The sequence below is a fragment of the Rousettus aegyptiacus genome, unplaced genomic scaffold (assembly GCF_014176215.1).
Source record: "Rousettus aegyptiacus isolate mRouAeg1 unplaced genomic scaffold, mRouAeg1.p scaffold_m13_p_2, whole genome shotgun sequence".
NCBI lineage: Eukaryota > Metazoa > Chordata > Mammalia > Chiroptera > Pteropodidae > Rousettus > Rousettus aegyptiacus.
In genome coordinates this window covers 77,275,946-77,300,245 of record NW_023416295.1, presented here as the reverse complement: position 1 = coordinate 77,300,245, position 24,300 = coordinate 77,275,946, and the positions used below count along the sequence as shown (strand labels likewise).

The 24,300-nt window shown below is 35.6% G+C and overlaps 1 protein-coding gene and 1 pseudogene across 20 annotated transcripts in view; one reads left to right on the top strand and one right to left on the bottom strand.

Moving 5' to 3' along the window:
* The window catches only part of NCKAP5 (NCK associated protein 5), a 909,219-nt gene that overhangs the window by 415,115 nt on the left and 469,804 nt on the right, over positions 1-24,300 (bottom strand). For all 20 annotated transcript variants that reach the window (XM_036235766.1, XM_036235765.1, XM_036235763.1 and 17 more), the window contains one exon: positions 2,274-2,407. In XM_036235766.1, coding sequence (XP_036091659.1) covers positions 2,274-2,407 — 134 coding nt within the window. The remainder of the gene's footprint in view (positions 1-2,273; positions 2,408-24,300) is intronic.
* Positions 9,648-9,766, top strand: LOC118614385 (annotated as a pseudogene).

Below are 24,300 nucleotides of genomic sequence, written 5' to 3'. Positions count from 1 at the left end.
AAGAGTGACATATCTTCTTGTGTCTCCCTTTTTATCTTGTCTGCCAGGAATCTTAGAGGTAAGTTAAATGATTATTCTCAGAAAATATGTTGGGCTATGTAAGAATGATTGATTAATATGACATTCTCCTTTCATGGTCTTTATTTTCTGCTTTTATTTTATCAGCCTATTATAAAACTACCTTTTATTCTGAGCCTCTCGCAACCTTTGAAAAGTTATTAGCATTATTTTGAAAATAACCTCATCTCATGAACAGTATTCCAAGGAGTCTACATCTCAAATATTATCATGAAGAAAATAAACATCAACCCCCCCCAAAAGGGGGAAAATCATGAAATTAAGTTTTTAGCTCAATACAATAATTTAGATTATAGAAATTAATTATTTGAGCATTAAGATGCTGACAATGTCCAAGGGTGATGCACTATAGGCATATTCTGTAATACTGATAATTTCACAAGACTTAAATTATAGTAACAGGATTGTTTAAATAAGCATAACTGGCAATATCTTAAAATCAAAGTTTAAAATGTGGACGGCAATCAGAAATGGATTAGTGTGTCTAGTTAAATTATTGTGTAATTATCTGTTATATATGCTTTTCCCTCATCTTTTGCTCATTTACATAAGTTGTCTGGCTGTAATTGGACTTGAACTTTTCAATTTCAATGAAGCTTTACATAAGAAAACTTATTATACTAGGGCGTAAAAATCTTCACAAAAGCAGTATGTAAAACCGACCACTGTTTGTTTTACATATAATTAACTTTTCTTTCAGCCTATAATGAAGATTTGGCTTTGTGCAACTCAAATCTGTATGCAATTGTCACTTGATTTATAGCAGATGACCTTGCCTCATATAAAAATAATTTACTGTATCATGTGTCTCATGCCCTGTAAATCAATAGCTTGAATACAGAGATGTCTTAATTAGATAGTGCAAGGGTAGCAAGATCTGCCTCCTCCTTTCCTATATCATTAAAATGACAAGTATTACAAAGAAATGCTTGTTTTAAAGTTGCTTAGGAGTAAGGAATCTATTATTTCAAGTTGAGAATTATACAGTGAAAGTTGTCATCAAACTGAATGAAAAATCAAGCATGAGGTTGTAAAAGTAATAGCCTGTGAGGGGTGGGACACCCATTTGTTAAAATATTGATTGGTGCATTTCTACAGCACCTCTATATTGTCATGAGTTTGAAGAGTCGAACAGGGTATTAAGTTATGAATCTGAACACAGAGGAATCATTCACCTTTCCTATCCTGTTTCTCCAAGAAGTCTCTAAACTGGTCTGGCACACGTTCATGGAATTAGCCAAAATGAGATAAATTATCTAGAGGCTCAACTGTAGTCTCTCCTTGCAAACATTCAAAACATAAGAACCATTATAAAGGCCTCAGAATGAGGAAGCTATATTATCCATTATCAATCATATCCAAATCCCAATGGTTAACTTAAGATAAGATCCACACAGTTTGCTCATAAAAATTTAAAGGCAGCATCTCTACTTGATTCTGCCTGGGAGAACTTCATGAGGGAGAAAAAAAAAACAATTGTTTTCCTGATTTTGTAAATGGTGAAGTAAAATATAGAAATGAAAGTAAATTGTCCATCATATGGTGCCTGTACAAGTTAGTATTTTTTCCAAAGAATTGAATAGATTTGAAATAACAAGCTGAATCTTTACCTAGCACTATACTAACTATAATTGAAAATTGAAAGGTTCTGATTGTGCTGGAATTAAATCTAAGAAGAGGTACTTTTTAAGAATCCTCCTTTCAAATTCAAGTTATGTCTTTCTAAAGGAAAGGGGTACATTGATTTTTTTTTTTTTTTTTTTTTTTACCAATCTTAAATGTTTCCCCTGAGTCACGAGTAACAGCTTACTGGATGATTAGATCCACACTTTCTCTGTACCTTAAAATAAGTTTATGATGACCAGGGACATTTCATCCCCCTGGCTGGCCTTTCATAGGACATGCCAATAGGCCACAAATCCACCGCATCTTACTATTAGACCCCTTGGAAAGCCATCCAGGAAGAAAAGACAACCAAGTTCAATAAAGCCAAGACTCTATAAGGTGCAAATGAAAAGTTTCAGAAAATTGGTCTAAATGCAATACCATGGCTTAGCCAGAAGACAAGGTCTAAACTGCTTGGGGAATTAGCTAGTCAGATGCAATAAAGCATGACAATGCAAATTCAAGCAAAGGTGTTACTGGTCCAGCAAGAGGTGCACCTTCTGAATCAAGACATTCAGTTATAACAGTACCTGGAGAATTGTTGCTGCAGGCCACGCATCTGAATTCTGTTGCGTTCTGATTCCAATGTTACCTCCTGCAGCCGCTTCTCACTCTGAAGACGTAAGTGTCTCTCCTCTTCCAATTCATGTATCAGCTTCTCATGCTATAAAAGGCACAAAGGAAATGGCTTTTAAGAAGGTGTTTCTTAAATATTATGACAAAAAAATAATTAATAATAGCCGTCAGTTACTGAGTGCTAACTTAGATTTTATGTATGTCTATTAATTAATTTCATCCTTATTACAACCCCATGAAGTAGACTCTATCATTAATCTCTCATAGACAAGGAAACCAAGGATCAGAGACACCTAAGTAATTTGTCATAAAAACCAGAAGGTAACAGGTTTTCAATCCTGGCTGATTTGACTCTAATGTTTAAATAATTTCCACTAAACTGTGCACATATTAAGATCTATGGCCCAATAATATTATCAAATGCATAATAATTCAAGTAATTATGACTGAGATCATTAGTGCCTGTTCAGAATTACTTCATCTCTTCAATCTCTGGTATATGCTTTAAAGAGAACATTACTATGTTTTATAGAAGGACCAAAAACTTCAAGTTAATTAGACCATGGAGCTCATGAGAATAAGGTTAAATAATTTTTTATTTTATCCAATTAGGTTTTCACAGGAAAAAAACTAGATTAAACCACGCAATTCATTTATAATCCTAGAAAAATAGCTCATCTCACAAATGGGCATCAGAGATTAAAAGAGGAACAGGATGACTCAGAATAGATAGTTCAGCAAAACTCATTCTTAGAACTGGTAAAAAGCACACAAGATCAGATCCTCCTGACATTAGCGGCTCAGACATGCTAATGTTGTTATTGTTTTTGTTTTTTTGTTGTTACTTTGTTTTTTTGTTTTGTTTTTTAGCATGCCATGCTATTATAGTTATTGCTGTTACTAAATTAAGCACTTTGCATATAGGGTATATATTCTATGTTGAAAACCAAAGCCTCCTTGCCTGATTATGAGGGACTTAAACTCTTAAAGGAAAAGAAGAGAGGTAAAGCCCTCGGTGTCCAAATTCATTAGACACTCTGACTGTACTATGGACCCAGATTGAAATAGGATCCATTGCATGAGGCATATTCATAGGAAGCAATAGCAAAAATGAATTTTCTCCAGCTCTAATTCATGTGCAAAAAGTTCTCCTGAGGACCATGAAGGAAACATTAGATCATAATCTGGAAATGAATCAAGGTCCTCTGAAAAATACTTACATCTACTCCTTCTGCCTTTGTTCCTTAGACCATTCTCTTCCCTTTGCCTAGACAGTCCCCTGAAGTCTTTCTATTCAAAGCCTAAGGTTCCTTCCAGGCTCAGCTTTAAGCCATTTCCTCTAGTATTTTTTCCTTATCACTTTATTGTTCCTTCCCTTCCTTGAGTTTCAATAGCATCTCCCATCTTTACCTCCCTTTTGTTCCTTGCTTATATTTTCTATTATTGTTTTTCATGTGACTTTATTATATTTCTCCATTGAAGAGGAACACTTGCTTAAGATTAAAACTATGTCTAATGTGCATATATACCTTGTATTACCCAATAAACAGTAGTATTGAAAATACATTTGCTTATTGATTATGGAGCTGGCCTTTTTCTAAGTCAAGGCTGTAATGTCTGCATCCTTAATGTTCCAATAGTCCATTTTAAACCCCCACAATTAATTCCTTCTATTGGAACCAGAAAAAGATAAATCAAAACATATCTTTATTCTGTCACTCTTCAGTAGCTTTGAAAAGTAAGAAAAACATGGTCATGGAAGAGAAATATACTAATTAAAGTCACACCTCTATAGAAATAGTTAAAACTGAAAATTTTATATTTACACTATTTTACCACAATAAAAATAAAGTAGAAAATCTTTACTCAATATTACACATAATCAATATTACTCTCTGTATAGACCCATTGGACTAAAAGAAACATGAATAAGTCACCTATATCATAGAACTTGGAAGACCATGCTTTGATTTTAGAAATAGGCAATAAAAAATGGTGCATGCTAAATTGTTCAAAAGCACACCCTAGAAGTAGGTGAAGTTCTACGGAAAAAAAATGGCATCTCTCCTTCTTTCAAAAGTAAAGAATGTTACATAGATACACTCACTGCCATATTAAAGAATCTCCAACATCTAATAAGGAAAAAAGTTTTCCATATGGATAATCTTCCTATTCAATTTGTTAATGCTTTTTCAAATATGAATAAAATGATACGCTTACAATATAAAGTTTTAGAAAATTCTAAGACTAATGAAAGAAAAAACTGTTTACTAAAATATATCCTTTTTAAATGGTGTATATTTTAGTTAAATCATTAAAGTTTGACAAAAAGCTACACTTACTTTCAAAATACGAGTAAAAAGATTCTTACCCAAATTACAAAATATGGCTAAAAGTAACAAGAGAGTATATCAATGGATTGGCTGATTTATTTATTTATTTATTTATTTGCGTGTTTGTTTGTATTAACTGTATCCTAGTTGTAAACAGATTTATCCTCAGAGTAATTTTGGTTTTCTTCCATATGTTTGTTCTGTATCTTTTACAGCAGGAAATTTGAAAGGGAATGAGAGATGGAGAATGATTGGGTGCTATTTACATAGTGCCACTAGGTACTGAAAAATAGTAAGTAAAAGACAATGTCACAAAAATAAGTTTACAAAATTTCTGTGGCAACAATTCTCCTTCGAACTGCTAAGCTAGTCTGGCTTTCAGAAGCCATCTTAAGAGAGTTTTAAGACTGTTTTTCAAAACTCACTGGGTCCCACATTTGTATTTCTCCCAGTATCATTTAACAAAATCACCTCTTTCCTGGCTTTTCTTACCATCACAGCCAAATCACAACCACAGGAACACAAACACTGGTGTTGGGGCTGAGCCTAAGAAGTGACATTAAACACATGTCCACGGGAAACTACCAGCCACATTCTCTTCCTTCCCTTTAGTGCAGCGGTCCCAGCCTTTTTGGCAACAGAGACAGGTGCTCCTATGAGAATCTAATGCCTGATGATCTGAAGTTGAGCTGGCGGAGATGCTAGCGCTGGGGAGTGGCTGCAAACACAGATGCTTTGCTCCCTGGCCCACCCGCTCACCTGCTGCTGTGCATCCCAGTTCCTAACAGGCCACTGACTGGGTACCCAGTCTAAGGCCTGGATATTTGGGACCCCTTTAGAGACCAGAGCTTTACTCTCATTCAAAAGGCAAGATTGCATATTTTTCTCAGTAAAAGCTGACTCAAGATGAGCAAACTTTCAAACTTGTGTTCTTCAGCTGCTGTCTCTAACTCTGAAATAACTAAGTTCCATGAGGAAAATTTTGAATTTGGAGAGCACATTACATTTTACACATGTTCCCACCTTCACTGCTGTATCTATTCCTCAGAATAACTCAGCAAAGTCGGTTGTTATCAATTCCATTTAAAGATAAAGAAAATGGGGTCAAGAGAGTGAAAGAGCTCACCCAGGTTAGGAACGACAACCCTGGGACTAGAACCAAGTTCTTCCAACCTAAAATCCCCATTTTTTCCCCTACTACAGTCATTTCTGCTGTAATACTTACTATAAAACTGCGAATTTATTCCAATGCAGTTGATATATCAGGGGACAATTTGAGCATGACACAAATCTCACATTTGCTTATGCTCAATTTCATTCACAAGAACATGAAGTGAACACAGAAAACTGCATGTCACTGAACCTAGCGTAGAAATATACAAACATCAGACATCAGAGAGACCAGCCAGTGCCATCAGTCCACCGTGCATGTTGTGAGCCACCGCCGTCCGCAGCTGGTGGTACATCTTGTCTTCCAATTTCACGCAGCTTTCCTTCAGCAGCTTCACTAGCTCACAAGCCGGCAATGAGCATTTCCGCAAGCAAGCTGCGCGTCTTTCTCAGGGTAAAGTGCCATCATATTTAGTGTATTATTTATGTATTTCTTCATCATTTAACACATGTAAAACTTAGCTGCCATTTTTATTAGATTCCTATCTTTTTTTATGCATCACTGACAGCTTTTGAGTATTGTGCCCCAGTTCCATTTTTCCCACAAGCCCTGGGTGTTGATCTTTAGGGCCGCATATGTCTGGTTACAGCAGAGTTAACTTGATTGTACATCACGGTGGAGAAAAAGAAATCCTGAATCAAGAGTAGAATTCCAGAGCTCTTTCCCTATTCCAGCATAAGCAAAGATAGGCCTTTTGGCAAAGAATGAAACATAAAAACAAAACAAACAAACAAAAAAGGTTTATTAAGTTCAAATATTTGTTCTCCCAAATAATCTTGTCTATATTTCACAGCCTTCACATAGACCTTAAAGTTCCTCAAATTTAATTCCTATGCTCTGATTAAACCTCCAGGGAAGGAAACTCCACAATTTCCCTGGGTAAGACATTTTATTTTTTTAAACTCCTCTCTTGATACTTTTCCAAGATTTGCTTAAATTGTTTCAAGCATCAAAAAGCCATTTCTATCTCCAAGTTCCCAAGGAATAAAGATAAATCTATAGGTTCTGACATTATTTTCTAATTTAACACAGAGCTCCACTTCGAAAAGAAGCTATGTACACACCCACGTGATTTTGTCATTTGCTCAGACCATAGCGGTTCACTGAGTAGCTACTATGAGCCAGAAACCAGACCAGAACAGGAGACCAGCAATGAGCCAAATAAACATGGTTTCTGACTACAGTAAACTTACACTTACACTTACAAAGGGGAGAAGGTGGGTGCTAAAGAAACTATCATGCTGATAAATACATCAGTATACACTGATAGACAATTAAGGGTTTGATGAAAGATGACAGCAAGAGGAACTGATTTTGTTTGGTGGGTTAATGGAAAGTTTCTCTGAGGAATTAACATTTCAACTGAGACCTCTGTGATGATTAGACATTACCAGGTAAAGAGACGAGACCAGCACCCTAGGCAGAGTGAGCAGCAAATGAGAAGTTTTTTGTCACATATGGGAAGACGAAATTGAAGACAAGTGTGCTGGGAAGCCCAGTGAGCAAAGGGATGGCAGTGGCATACTTAGTAACAGGCAGGATACAGGGGACCATAAAGGCTGTATTAAGGACCTGGGGCTGCATCCTGAGTAAGATAGTAACTCGTTACCAAGGTTTAATCGAGCGAGTGATAGAATCTGATAAAGATTCTTCAAAAATCTTCTGACTACTATGAGGAGAAAGAACCGAATTAAGAAGCTAAATAACGGAATAGGAAAATATTTAAATATAGAATGGTGAATGCTGCCAGGTTCTACTTTAGATGCCACCATTTGCTAGTCAAGTAGATTTGGACAAGCCACTTAACTTAAAACTTAACTGTTGTAAACTAGTTTCCTCTGTATATTGGGGGAAATAAAATTGCCCAAGCCGATTTCATAGTATCACTATGAGGAATGAGCAAAATAATGTATGACAAAGCACTATAAAAACCTAAAAGTCCTGTATAAAAATAAGATATGGCTAACTGAAGTATATAGTTTATATTACCTACTATAGTTTAGTTACTTTTGGTAAATTCTATAAAAATGTTATTCTTTAATGATCACTCAATGTTAAATAAATATTATAGTTATATATTTCTTTAAAAAGCTCAAAATGTGTTTTTTCAAGTAGATTAAACTTTAATACTGAGGAAAAATACATTTTAAATTATATGTTAATGTAAGAACTGAGACTAACTTAATAACAGATGCCATCTAAAATATAGATAATTCTACGTTTAAACTTCTATGAGACATTATTTTTTAATCTCACCACCTAGTATGATTTTAAACAGGTGGCTTGATCTGTGGTATACTAAAATTTCAGGGGTTAGCACTAAGATATTTATACCTGATGTCAAATCTAGAAAGTCAATATATACCTCTACCCTAGGTCCACTATAACATGAGAGCCACCTCCAAACACTCCACGTGAGTCCTGTTTAGTGAGTTGCACAAGGCATCGATTCATCTTAAGGTATTCTATGCTGACTTGTTTGAGAGATACACAATAGGTAATATATAGAAAGCTATATATTTCTATTTCAAAAAATTTCCTGAAATGTGTTCAAGTTACAATATTCTTCTTGAATAACATTTTATGATCAACGAATCATGGGAGAAATATTAACACCCTTGGATTAAAAAAAAAGAAAAAGGATCTAAAAGACAGTGAGAAAAGAACAGAGGTCATTAGAAAAGGTCATAGGGATTAAGTGATATTCTTGGGTATTGATCAGAAAAATATATGAGCTCATTAAAAATATGGAATCTGGCAAACCAACTACATACTGTGCAATAAGAATTTTAAGTCGGACTATTGGAAAAGATAACTACATCTGATTCAATGATATAAACATAAAGCATGGCGTTAACACTCAATAATCCATTCAGAACTTCAAGATCTGCTTATGTTTGCTTATTGATGCATTTACCAAAGTGTGGTGTATATTGGAGTATTTTAAGATTACACAGAGACCCAGAATAACCAGAATAACCATTCTAATTCTCTTGCTACTTCCTAAGAATCTAAAACTGACAAGTGATTTCTTCAGAAGTCCATAAACAAAATACACAGCAGCAACAAAATTAAATGATTATATTTTCATAAAAATTAGTTTGTAATGGAAAAACTCTGTATTAACCAATTTCCATAAAGCCAATGTAAAATGGTTCTAAATTAAGCATTAGTTATTACATCTAATTGCAGCCTCATTTTTGCCTTTTAAACAAATTGCAATATATTTTCCCCATTAGGATCCCTGAATTCAATACTCCCATTAGTTATGTAAGATCCAGTTATCCTAGAAGCAGAGGAACAGATAAAGAACTTAAGAATTGATTTTTTTTTAAAGCCCATATTGTTGCCTGTAACAGAAGAATCAGAATCAGATTTTGAGATGCCAGGATAGAAGCTGCCCTATATACATCCGCAGTGCTGATAACATCACCCAAGACAGACAAAGCTTTTATTCTAACCAAAAAAGATACAGTTTTCTTAAAAAAAAAAAAAAAGTGAGAAAAGGGAAGGAAAGGTGAGTGAGAGAAACAAAGGAGAGGGGGAAGATGGGGAAAAAATTTCAAGGGTATAGAAGACAGTTGGGCACTAAATGTCCTCAAAACTAGACTGCTAGATGGGAACTCTAAAGAGAAATGCTACAGGTGCATCACTCTGCATGATTAAATTTTCTTAGACAAAAATTATGTATATATTTATCTCTTAGCAAAAGTTTACAGATGTGAATTTTATGGGAAGAGTATTTTCAGGGCGAGTTGAGCAGAGAAACAGGATAAAATGGTCTAGAATGTCAAGATTGATATGAATTATAAAGGTATGTGGGAGTCTACGGCCATGCTACCCTGAACAAGCCTGATCCTATCTGATCTCGGAAGCTAAGCAGGGTTGGGCCTGGTTAGTACTTAGATGGGAGACTACCTAGGAAGATCAGGTGCTGCAGGCATTAAAAATAAATAAACAAATAAAAATAAGGGTATGTTGGAATATATTATAACAAAATATTGTATCCCACAAAGAGAGAAAATTAAGTTGTCTCTTGCTTATGATCAGCGATCTTTATTATTTTCAACTAGGGCTACAAGCAAAGAATAAAATAGTAATACTGTATTCACAAAATAAAGTAATGCAGTATTGATTTATATCGTCATAGAGCTAAAAAAAAAAAGTAGGGCAAAAAGTTACACACCGATTCACTTCCCACATTTTTCATCGGTTTAGGTGTCCTGATTTTTACTAGCGTGATGTCTGTGGTGGAGAAGATATGAGGCTAGTAGTCTGGGTCCTCATCATTTTGGTTCTCCCTTTAACTTGCCATGCAACTTTGGGAAATAGAATTAGCCTCTTTGGACTGTTGTCCAAAATGCTCAGGTTCCTTTAAACTCTCACATTTTATTCACCCATGAAATTAACCACAATCACAGTGATGGGGTTTAGAACACGTTACTTTAGAATATGGCATGCTGAATATCCTAAGCCAAAGAAGCTTGAGAAAAAAGGTAGAACCAGGAAGTTCACTCTGACCTTCCCAACCCCTTTGTCCTTCTGCCCTGAAGGAGGTCATAAAACCCTGTCTTATCAGAGACACAGAGAATTTGGGCCTGAGAGCGCTATACAAATACACCTTGTTAAACTAACACTTAACCTTCCTAGCTACTCCTTCACCATCCACCACCCCTAATCCAAATCTGTCTGTCTTGTCTGTTATTCATAAATTGACTCTTTATTGGGCTGGTCACTTCTTCAGGTCTTCATTCTCTTGTGAAGCCTCTTGTGTACATGGAAAAATTCAACATGCTTTTCTCCTGTTAATCTGTCTTATATTGGTTTGATTCTTAGGCCCAGCCAGAGGCACAAAGAGAACAGATGGTAATTTTTCCTCCCCTGAAACAGCGAGTAAAACATAATTAATAATGATATGAAATTATAATGAGATGAAACATAGTGTCTATAAGATGGGTAGGTGTGCAGATATTGGGGTTAGTCAGAGTATGAATTTCATCTGATAATGACCAAGTTAACTGGCATCCCTGTACGGATACTTAGGTGGGTGAAGCTGAGGATTTCAGAGGCTAAGGGCTTGGTTTTCTTGGCTGGTCTAAAACAGCCACCGTGATGTTAAAGTAACATGGAGCGTTATACGACTGGGAAGAGAGGTGGTGAAACAAAGACCCCAGAGCATCGGTTTTAATTTGGTTCCCAAACAACTGTAGGTCTCAGATGATCCTGAGGAGAATGACAGAATCTAAATGATGTTTGAGCAAGACAGTTCTTGTTCAGGATGGATTCCAGAAGTGAAAGGTACAAGTAGTGACTGCTTGTTTTTTTACTGTCATCCATTAGCAATGGTTCCTTGAGTTGGAAAAGGCCTTTCCACAGGATTTTCTGGCTCACTGACTTTCTGACTTCAATGAGCTTCTCAGAAAAACATTTCCTCCCAAATCTTTGAAAATCTGATGATTTGAGAGTCTGACCAAGGAAAGCAAGACACTGAGTTCTAAGAAACCAAGTGAGTAGTAAGCCTGGTATCCATAGTCAATTACCTAATTCAGACACACTCTTTCTCTGACCCCAATAATTTCCTTGAGTTTATTTGGTCAAAAGGCTAGATTTTCAACTTTACTTAGAAAACAGCTTCAGTTATAAGAAGTCAATGACTCATTCTTTTCCCCTGGTCACAGATCTTTCTCTGTTGTCATGTTAATTGATCACAATGAACAGTAGCTATTAATTATTCTATCCATTCGGGGGTTCTCAGAAGTCAATTTTATTAAGTGCCTTCCTACTTGATTGAAGTCTTAAATACTCTTTTCTGTTCTGTGGATACAGTATATTTCATATAAGGCAGGGAGAGGGTTTTGATTCTCTTAGGAATTTTTACATCCAGTTCTTTGCCCTGAACCAATCGATGTACTGAATGACTTAGATTTACTTATTCCCCATTTCACTCCCACGCTCTGTTCCTTTTCTGACATTATCCCAATGACCAGTGAAGAATGAGTGGCTTCTTCCAGCAGATTTAGTTTCCATTACAAAGTCTGAGTCACTCTATTTCCTCTCCTTGTTCCTTATTTAGAGAAGGGGTCCCCAACTCCCAAGCTGCAGACCAGCACTGGTCCATGGCCTGTTGGGAACCAGGCTGCTCAACAGAAGATGAGTGACAGGCAAGTGAGCAAAGCTTCATCTGTATTTGCAGCCGCTCCTCAGCACTAGTATCAGTGTGTCAGTTCTACCTCGGATCCTCAAGCATTAGATTCTCGTAGGAGCACAGGTCCCTGGTGCCAAAAAGGTTGGGGACTGCCATTTTAGAGGATTCTGAGCTCTTTTATTCTCTCTTCCACACTCTAATCTTAAACTTCAGATACATTTACTATAAAAGTTAACACTTGCTCTGCCTTCTGATGTCTTATGTCACTATCCACCTAATTCATGGCTTATCGCATACATTGGTGCTCTGTTGCAAGCCAAAAAAAGAGCTACTAATGTAACACCCTTGAACACATTTGTGACTTTCCACAATGCTAGGTTTATTGAGTGGAACCTTCTCAGATAAACCAATCAGGTGGCCACACAGGTTAACACAGAATATAACAGAGAGATATAACACAGACTCTCACATGACAGAGGGAAGGGATGAGAGTCCTTAGCGTCTCCAAAGCAAGCTCTGTTAACTGGTGACATGGAGAGCTGCGTGTCCGTCCCAAGCCAGGGGATCAGAAGGTCAGAGTCTTCAGCTTTAGTGCACCTGTCCGTGATGCTATCGGGTTGGGTTAGAGCATTCCTTGTCTAAGGTGTTCAGCTTATATGGACCTTACACGGTGGGATCCTCAGGTTTATCAGCTCTTACAGATGGAGGCTGACATTTCTGTGGTTTGGGGCAATCTGGTCACATGCTAAGGGCATTCCCAAAATGTTCCAGTTGGCATTACTTGTCATGGTTCCCACGGAATCCATTTTGTAAAGTCCAAAACATGCTCATTTCTTTATGCTCTATACAGAGCTCGCTCCTAATATTCAACTTAGTTTTTTAAATTATATGATGTCACACGTTTTGCTCAGTATTTCATTTATAATTATTATCTCCTATCTCTTTAAAGAGCATGCTTTTCTTTAGACATGAATTTGGCCTTGTGCTTTGTAATGAAACGCCACAGAATATTAGCATATTACTGAGCATTCCAGCAGTTCAATACATTCATGGGGAGTTTAACTAGATCCTCTTGACCGCCCTAACTACTTCCTTGTTCTTAGATGGTAGCCAGCTCTGGATTTGCAAAGTTTGTTTTAGTTACAACTTTCAGTCTTTGATCACTTTGAGGGTAATGCAATGAGATTTTCTTCCGTGCAGAAACCTCAGATACATTTCACTATTTGTCATTTTTCCCTTTATCGTTGCCTTTGTTTGGTCACTTTTCTGCCCTTTGCCAAAAGCCCAGAGATTCTAATCCTAAACCTCAAATTCAAATCTCTTATCTGACTAATTGCTTTCACTTCTATTAGGTCAAAAATGTCTTTTCTTATAGGATTTACAGTGGCTTCCTTAGAAAGCATTTGTAATTGTATTTTTTTAAGACAGTATATTTTACTATTCATTTTGTTCACCCTACTAGATTTTCTAGAACTGTAGGAGGAAAAGCCTATTCAGATGAAGAACCCTGTTTTTCTGATTGGAATCCTTATATTCCTCCACCTTTCTTCTGTGAATGGGTGTAATTATGTGTATGGAAAATTAGAATATTTGCTATTATAATTATTCACTCCTTTAAAAAAGAAGAGTAATTATAATGTCAACAGTAGGCTGTACAAGGTACTACTGAAGCTTTTGTTTCAAATCTGCCAGAGAAATGGCTTCTGGGATCCCAGTAATTAATGTTAATTTCTCACAAATACTTTTTACTCATTTGAAAAACATACTAGAATGCCTTCATACTTCCAATTTCATTGTTGAAAATCTCTCCAAATAGTTTTAAACAAGGCCCTGAGAACATCCAGACTGGTTTTTACATAACCAGCTTCCATTATGTGACAATACCAGAGTACATTAGAAACCTGAAATTTTAAAATGTGGTATTTAGCAGTTTGCCTTACTCTTGTTAGCAAATGCAAACTTTCACATTCTATCATTTTATTAAAAGGTCAGCTATAATATTTAAAATATCAGTGTGGAACTGATCATGAGCTTTGGCTCAATGCTTTAGTATTTCATTTCATACAATTACCAAAGTTAGAAGAAATTGAAAATATTACATATTGAATAATTAGAGTTTGTGTTATTTCAGAGAGTTAAGGTTAAACAGAAATGTCATTTTTATTGGGAACCCATTAAAGGTTTATACATGAGCTGAGTGAGTACAGTTAATCTGTAGTAAGGAAAATGTATATTCTTAAAAGACAACCTGTACTACTTTTTAAAGTGCACTTGACCCTTGGTTAATCACATAAATAGGGAAGATCATGATGGATGATCTCAGTTTCTGAGTTACAGAAGATAGTCACAAGAGGAAGCAAATAGAAAACACGGCACCACAGGATACAAATAATAGTCATGAAAATTAGGCCCATGTAGACTACAGTTACCATTAATTGAATGTCTGTCTTACACATGGCTGGGTTTAGAAAGGCTCACAGGAGAAGTTCTTAGCTCTTTCGTGTGCAATTTAAGTGAGTATCAAAAATTGTGTTCTCAGGTGCCCTTTTTGTAATCTCCTGGCTTCTCCCCAGTTTCCACTCCTGTCTGAATGTTTAGCTTTCTCTTATTTGAAAGTGGTCTTTCCTGGATGGCTTAGTCAGACTTGAATGAACACAACCAAGCTGTTCAACTAGATTTCCACATGGACACATTAATGTTTTTACCCTTCTATAGGTCTTACAATCAAAGGGAAATGAAAGTCTTTATACTTGGAAAGGCACTTTAGATGACTAGGTCCAAATGAGGCCCTTAAAGTTGCTAACTGTCCAGGGTGATCCAGCCTACCCTAAATCTTTGTGGCTGTGCAAAGAAGCTCAAACCCTCTTTGAAGTCTTCTTTCCCAGGTAATTGAGAGAAGAACAGATTTTCAAGAGCTTTGTGAAATTTTGTTTCTGGACCAATAGGGTTTACATGTAAAACTTTTATTTACATTGATGAATCACTTTTCTTTGCAATATAAACACACACACACACACACACACACACACACACAACATGCACTCAAAATTAAACCCCCAATGAAGATGAAAAATTGGCAAGATTATAAAATATTTTAATCATTATTACATTAGTATCTTTAAAAGCCCTCCTAAAAATTTTGCCTTCTTCAGAAAGCAATAATGTTAAAAACTAAGATTTTTTTACACAGCCTCGAATGTCATAAAATGTGGTTCTTTCACGTTTATGGATTTCGAAGCATTGCTCTACAAGTGTATATTTTTATATAAGCTAAGACTCCCTAACTTTTTGACCAATAAATCAGATTCAGCATGTACAAAGAAAATGGTTCCAATTAATGAGATTTAACAGCCATTAATTACCATGGTCAAGCAAAACATGTGCCATTATGTAGGCATGCCAGTTTGTCATGTCTGAATGCCTACAACAGCAGCTCTCACCTCTTAGTCCAGGAGAAACTAAACATAGTCCACAAATTACAAAGGGTTCGGTACAGTAAACATTATTTATAAGCAGTTATTGAATAAATAAAAGCACAACTATTATAACACAGGGAGTCTGTAACTTTATTTCATTTTACTTTTTATGTAAAAATAATCCATCTACTCAACAAAATTGTGGCCTCAGATATTATATCTAAACTATGTCTTGTGGCAGCTGCCCCACTGATATGTAGAACAAAGAAACATGTATACACATTTAGAGAACATCTGCCTAATCATGAAGAAGTTACAAAACCAATTCAGAAAAAATCATGTGAATGAAAGTAAAATTAAATTTAAAAAATGAGTATCACTATATCACAAATAAGAGTGATACTGATGATGAATCTAGACTGAGTGTTCTAAGCACTCTTTATGTAGTATCACTAAATCCTCACAACAACACTGGACAGTAAGTACTATTTCCAAAGCAATCATTTTTTAAGATTATGAAGCTAAGACAACCAGAAATAAATAGCAGAGCTGGAGTCTGAACTCAGGCAATTTGATTCCTGGGTCAGAGAGCTTAACTGCCTCTCCTTACAAGTACCAACGATTCTTTCCTGGTCTAGTAAACTTTTACCTCAACCAGTGAACCAACTGTCACTAAGCCTCTCCCTTTCCATGACCTATAAAGAGACTATAGGATATAAAAGAGATTTAATAGATAGTCTTTAAAAAAAAGAGAGATGGTCTTTGCCATTAAAAGTACTGCAATGATCACATATTAAACAATGAACTGGCAAAGCAGGACTGTCTAGAGCAGGGGTTCGCCAACACTTTCTGTATGAACCCAGATAGTAAATATCTTCACTTTTATGGGACGTAGAGTCTCTGCTGCAACTGCTGAGTTCTGCCATTATAGAACAAAATTTGGCATACAGAATATATTAGCAAATGCGTGTGGATGTATTTCAATAAAACTGTTTCTAAAAACAAGTAAAAAAGGCAGGCAGCTCAGGCACAGTTTGTAAACCCTTAATCTAGATCATCAGTTGACAACTAATGTAAAGGAATCAATTCTAATTATTTATTTTGTAAGAAGTGGTATTCTTTTTCTTTCAAATCATAAACTTCCCAGAAGCCATGGAGTTGGTAACTGTCATTATTATTGAAAAACAAACTCAATTTGATACACTTTCCCCCAAATTTAGTGAAACTGTAGCCACTATCAACAATTAAAAAGTTAAGTTTGCATTTTCTAGAAAGAATGAATCTTGCAGCACTTCTGAAAATCATGTAAGAACTGTGCTTGTCAGTGAGCTAGGAATCTTTTAATCTATCCATGTGTGATTATATCTCTGTAAAAAGACACTAGCTTTGTGTTATACATAGAAATACATTTAACTAATAAGTGCTGAGTCATTAGCCAATGTCTCTTCTTATTCTCAATGAAGAACAGATATTCCATCCCTCCCCTGAGAGAAAATAGACTCTGTAGTCATTTGCTATCAGAGCTGTTTAGTGTTAGAGATTATTCAAATTACTTTAATCCAACAACACTTTACAAAGGGTTTACTTCATGTCAAACTAATCTCAACAGTAGATAATTTTAAATATTAGTCATAGCATATATAAAAAATAAAGATTATTTAGTCATACAGATAAACATTTTGTTTTCCTTTAATACTCCAAGAGCCTCTGAGATTTAATGTTGACAGGAGATGATACCTTTAAATGCTATTCTATCATATATTCTCAGATGCTGAAATAAATGTTAAGTCTAACCACTCATTAAAATCAAATAACTCTGTGTACGGTAAGACCCTTCAGTATGCAGATTATAGGCTATAACAGAAAAATTCTTTCTCCATATACCAAAAGTTTTATATTTACTGTGCTAAATAAGTTTTAACTTTCCTCCACAGCCAATAATTAAGTCTCTTACTTAACAGTATCTGAATTGACACAGAAGAGAAAGAGTAAATTTGCTATCTAGAATTTGTAATAGCCCTTGGGTCAGGCCTCTATAACCAATAATTTAACTCCCCAGATTATACATTTAGTTCATATTTTAAAGACTTCAAAATTTCAAATGTCCTTTTGTCTGTTACTCATTGATTGCTGTTAAACTAAATGTTTTTTACTCTGTAATCAATTCTTTCTTATGAAAATAAACCCAGTCAGTGACAAACAACTCTGCAGCATATTGCAGCTTTCCTGAGAGTGGGCATGAAAAACTACTACCCTAAGAATTAAAGAGAGATCCCATTGACTGCAGTGCTTAAGTTTTTACAAGTTTCTTAACAGCTGAATCATTCCACTGTAACAAGACTTTATTAAATTAGACAGCTATTGAATTGTAAGTTTTCTGAGAATAACAATTAATATGCTTCTGTCCTTTATTATCTTTTCAAACCATTGCAACCATATGTTCATGTTCATTTTAATGGCTTCTCTGATGACGAAATTATTAAAGAACAGTGAAATGGAGATCCAAAATGTAAACAACAAGCACTCTATGTTTCATGAGACTACTGTTCCAGGCTAATTTGAAATGGTACCATTACCTTTTTAAAAATGAAATGTCATACTTTTAGATCCCAAATGGAAGGTATATTTTCATGTGGGAACTCAATTTTACACACACTAAACTGTGAGTTCCCTGGCTTTCATAAATGCTTGCTTTCCAATTATTTGTTTGTCACATGATTTGTTCTCTTAATACAACTTCCAATGGGAACCCATGGTGGGTGTGAGTCAGGGGCAGCCACCAACACATGTAAGATTGTCACCGACATGTACCATATGTAACTCTCCCCCTTTGACATTAATCTACTCAAACACCAAATTCCTAAAGCTTACAATCCAAATGTCCATCAATAAGTATTTAGTGGTCTGGGTAAAAGTTAAAGTAAGTTGAGGAAAAAAAAAAAGATAAACTCTTCTAAATACAAAAGATAACAAACAAGACCTTCAAATGCACACACATTAAATAAGTTAAGGCATTTTCTTGACTTTGTGTTTATTAGCAGAAAAGAACTCAAGGAACAATGATTTTAAATCATTTGAAACTTGCATGTGTTTATCTGTGACAAACAGCAACAAAGGCATTTACAATTTTTATTAGCAGCAGTTGATACTTCCTGCCAAAAGAGATTGTTTTGCATTATAGTGAAGCAATTGAATGATGTAAACCCAAGGGTTTTCAAAAGATGCTTTCTATTTCTTTTCCAAGGTAGTACCTCTATGCTTTAGCTCACACTTGGCACCGAGTGGACGGACAAACCCTGGTCTGGTTGTAACTATACACCAAACACTGCTTCTGACTTATGGAGAGTCCAACATATCACATCCACCAGCATTTACTAAATTCTACTACCTACAAGGAGCTTGTCCAGATGCTCCAGGTGAAATACATTATGATTATGAGCCAGAAGGCCAAAGCCCTATTATGGGTTCTTCACTACAGGTGCCAATCTTCTCTAGATCTTAATATATAAATTATTTTATTTATCTCTTTATAATCTATAAAGGAAAAAATAACCTATTAATGCTACTATGACTGAGAACAACGGCGACACCCAGCTTGAGGAAAGCATTCCTACTGGCAATAACCATTTAATTATATAAACGAGAAGCTCCCAGAAACATAAAATTAAGAGTCACTTCTGAAACTACTGATAGTACTCAAGAGAACAATAAATTACAGGTACCGTGAACCTCCTTTTACAATCCTCATGAAGATATTACTCTAGACATGATAGAGGTGATATATAACTTGCTATAGGACTGTAACCAGGACAAGGCACACACACAGATGAGAAACATCTGCATTCCTCGTCAGCCAGCTGCCACTCCTCTTACTGTTACACCCTGACCTTTCACACTATACAGCTTAGTGCATATAAACCCCAAAGGAAGAGAATCTGTAAACATATTTGATGAATCAATTTATTTAATGAAATATCTTATTTATTCAAATGAGTAATTCTAAGTCCTATTTAGGCTAATCCTCAGCTTCTAACATTATTTACTTTGCACTATAAAACATATCTTCTCTCTTGGAAGCATGGGCACCAAAGGGAAGAACACTAACTTTTAATGGGTGCAGTTAGAACTTGAAATTTTTTATCTGAAACACCATAAAGCTTTTAAAAATGAATTTGCAAATGTAATTGAGCTGCTAATAGCTGCTACTGATAGTAATTAAAGAAATCTCATTTCCCTAAATTAAACATAATGAAATGTTTTTAAAGATCAAATAAAACTAGAAAATGCTATCAGGGCGATAGAATTTGTCTCTAAAAGTGGTGTTCTGGAGTTTGCAGAAAAGCCTCAGTTGCCAGCAAATGCCAATGGTTTCTTGGATTATGGGTGATGTGGAAGTCATTTCCACTGCTTCATATCAACTTTTACTGACTAACGGGCAATCTGAAAGGCAAAATATTGCAGAGCTTCACATTGCAGTCAGTGCTTATATAAATTTAACAGACATCCTTTAAAGCTCTTCCATTAGGGTCTTTAAAAGTTTGCTATTTAATTAAATGTTGTCAGGATGTCCACAGTTCAACTTGTGCACTTCACATGTCAATGTTTAATTTTTATATTACTTTTGCCTTTTCTTCAAGTGTAAATGGCATCTGGGGGCCATAGAGACTGTTTCTGTTAACAGGCGGGGACGTGCTTCAGTTGCTCACAACTGGTCACTGTGTCCCCGCTTCTTGACAGTTTCTAAGAAAAAAAATACCCACAGTTTCTCTCTTTACTTCAGCAGTTTATCATTCTGGAAATAAATACTTTTCTTTTATGTTTTATCAAAAATATTTTGTGTCTTAATTTAATTCCTCATCATATTTGAACTTCAACGAATCTGAGAAACAATCTCCCAACTCTTCATAAAAACGCTTTATTCCAGGAAAAAAAAAAATAGTCTTCTATTAATAGATATCCTACCTCTTCACACTTATGTATGGTATGAAATATAATATATTTGTGTGGCTTGTCACTAGTTTTTGATAATTTTTGCCTCATTTCTCTTGTATTTTCACATTCCCTTTAAAAATTATCAAAACCAGATTTAAAAAGCTGTAACAAGAGTTAGATTAACGTCGAGCTCAGGGAAAGAACTATTGGTTGATCTTAAGAAATCCCAGTGCTCCTTGCAGCTTCCCCACTCTCCTACCGCAAGTACTACCCCAACCCCGCCTCACACCAACAGCCCTGCTCTAATGAGAGCTCCTCGTTTGCTTTTTAAAGTACTTATAACATGTGGTAACAAATAATGACTAAGTAATAATTTTTCTACAACTTTTGGTCTATAGTGACCTCCATTTTTTCCTCCCTCATTGTTCCTTGATCATCTTGCCCATAGAAATGATTTGTTTTCTTAACCTTAATACATTACACCTCTTGCATTAGTTCATTCATTGACTAATTAGTAATTGTTTACTTTGTGCCAGGCACTCAATAGGTGTTGCTAATTTAATTCAGATTAAGATAAGGTCCTGTCCTGAAGATAAGTAAAATCTAGTCAGTAACACCCCTTATAAGTAGGACTGTTCTTTTAAAACATTTTAGTTTGTGTTTCTGTTGTTTAAAGTATAACGTAACTGTTCTATGTTAATATGGCTTTCAAACTGATGGCTGAGCATTTGGTAATATTCTATTTGTTGGGTGCTCATTCACAGATTCCATTTGTGAAAATTCAGCAAGCTTTGTCAGTATGTGCACTCTTCTGTACGTACATTAAACTTCAATAATAAGTTTAAAACTAGGAGAAAATATAGGTGACTTAGACATAACACCAAAAGCATGATCCATGAAAGAATAAACATAATCTGGACTTCATTAAAATTAAAAATGTATGCTCTGTAAAAGACTGCTAAGAGAATGAAAACACAAGTCACAGACTGGGAGAAAAATCTTTGCAAAAAACTCATATCTGATAAAGGACTGGTATCCAAAATATTCAGAGAATTCTTAAAACTCAACAATAAGAAAACAAATAATCAAATTAAAAAGATCTGAACTGACATATCACCAGAGAAGATATGCAGATGGCAAATAAGCATATGAAAAGATGCTCAGCATCATAAGTCATTTGGGAACTGGAAAAGTTAAAAAAGCAATAAGAACCCTACATACCTGTTAGAATGGCTAAAATCTAAAATGCTAACACCACCAAATGCTGGTAAGGATGTGAAACAACAAGAATTATCATTCATTGCTGGTAAGAATGCAAAACAGTACAGCCAGTTTGGGAAACAGTTTGGCAGTGTCTTATAAAGTTAAATATAGACTTCCTATATTACCCAGCAATGGCGATCATGAGTATTTATCTAAATGAGTTGAAAACATATGTCCACACAAAACTTTGCCCAGGAATGTTTGTTGCATTCTTATTCATAATTGCAAAAACTTGGAAGAAGCCAAGATATCCTTCCATAGATAAATAGATAAACAAACTATAGTTCATGCATACAATAAAATATTATTTGGTGATTAAAAGAAATAAAAAGGTATAAAAGAGATTTAAATGCATATTGCTAAATGAAAAGGCCAATTCAAAAAATGTATAAACTATATAATTCCAACTATATAACATTCTGGGAAAGAAAAATCCATAGAGACAGTAAAATGATTGGTGGGTGCTAGGGGCTCAGGGGTGGAGGGATGGATGGATAGGTATCATATCAGAGGTTTTTATGGCAGTAGAACCATGTATTCTGTATGACTGTGTAACGCTAGATATAATTGTCAAAACCCATAGAAATGCACAATACAAAGAGTGGACCCAAATGCAGACTACGGACTTTCGTCAATAATATTGAAGCAATATTGGTTCGCTGACTGTAACAAAGGTACCAAACGAATGCCAAGAGGTTGATAAAAGGGGAAACTATGGCTGTGTGTGGAGGAGGGATAATATGGGAACTGTAATTTTTGCTCAATTTTTTTTTATAAACTACAACTGCTCTAAAAAATAGACTATCAATTTTTAAAAAAATGAAAAAATAAACTGGTTTGATAGCTTCACAGTATCAAACCTGCTTCACTCTAATCTAATCAGATTAATCTAGGGCTTCTAAACCTTTAATGACTCCCTTGTACCTTCAGAATAGACTTTGGGCTCCTAGGCATACAATAAAACGCCTTGGTAATCTAGTTTCGTCAATCCCAGCCTCACTACGGCTCCCTCCTGTGCCTGCTCTGCTCCTGGTATACTTCCACGCCTTCCCACTGCTGTTCCTTCCCCGGTCCTAGAATATCTTCTCTCCCAAAAGATCCCTATCCCCTGTCTGTTTGGCAAATGCCTACCCATTTTTCTGAGGCCGTTTAAATAGTTTCTCCTCCTTGAAGTTTTCTTTATTTTTCTTGAGTAAAATGAGTACCTCTTTCTACTGTCTTCCAATCATAAGCTGTTCTATTATAGTGTAATTGTTCATTCTTTTGCTTCATTTGCTAGAGCACGAACAACTCAAGGATAAGGACTATGTAATAATTACTTTTCCACCTCCAGTGCCAAGCATTGGTGGAGAGTAGGTGTTCAATAAGATTTTACTGAATAAACAATCAATAAATGGCATAGAGAAGCAATCCATGTGAGCTAAGGGTATCTCATTAAATGTTAACACAGTAATTTCTATGAGGGTCTGAAATTATATGGGCTGGGTATCTAACATTCTGATTAAGTATATAACTTACCATTGCAATGACACTTAAAGGTCAGAGTGGAATCACTTGTCCATTAGACACATTCTCTCAAAGACCAGATGTCTCAAACAAGACTTGGTAAGTGCTGGCCTGCAATCAATTCATGGTAGAAGTCTGACGAGTACCACAAGGATAAATAGCCTATGTGTTGTGGATTAGAGAAAAATGCATATGCTTTATATGCCAGACATGTAGAAGTCAGAGAGAGTGTTCGGTTTGGAAAATTAAGGATTCTGACTTATAGTCTTGACTAGGCAAAAGGCCAGTTCAGTTCACCAGTGAGAGTTCAAGATGAAATGTGATTCTAGAAGAAAAATCACAGGACATTACCTATATGTAAACATTTTTGTTAGGCTTAGAATCTACACTTGGCCTGTTTTTCTTTCTTCTTAAAGTCTCTGCTTTGGCAATTTCAATTACTCTAAAACCTGAACCATTATTTCTCTGTGAGGATCTTCCTAGTCTGCATGTCTCTTAATGTAGGGGCATGATATTTTCCTTTTACCTTTCCTGATTCATTTTCTATCATTTTCCACACCGATCTCTGCTCTGGGAGGCTAACCTATCTGGCCTTCATTAATGGATTAATAAGTATTATGCTGATTTCTTGTCAGGTCTGGCCCACGGAGGAGCCCATCAAGAGATCTGAGCAAGGAATCAGGCAGGGAGGTATATTTATTTACCTGACTTAATAGTTTGTGTTTAGAATACATCAAAATCACAAAGAGGAGAATTTATCAGTAGGGCAGATCATGACCCTATTCTTAGCCTTTCTGCATGCCTAACGAATTCCCAGGTAAAGTTGATGAAGCTGGTCAGAGCACCACTTTGAGAACCACTGTTACAGCTCTCTCCCTAAAAGGTCACTTCTAAGCTACTAATAATGTCTTTTGACCAAAAGTCATTGTTCCTCTCAAAGTGACCCACTCTACAGGGCTGTGATGGTTAATTTTATGTTTCAGTGTGGCTAGGACGTAATATGCAGATATCTGGTCAAACATTATTCTAGATGTTGCTGTGAAGGCTTTTTTAAGACGAGATTAACATTTAAATAAGTAGACTTTCATGGGATGTAAAGTACAGCATAGGGAATATAGTCAATAACAGTGTAATAACTGTATGGTGTCAGGTAGATATGAGGCTTATCGGGGGATCACTTCACAAATTATATAAACATCTAACCACCATGCTGAG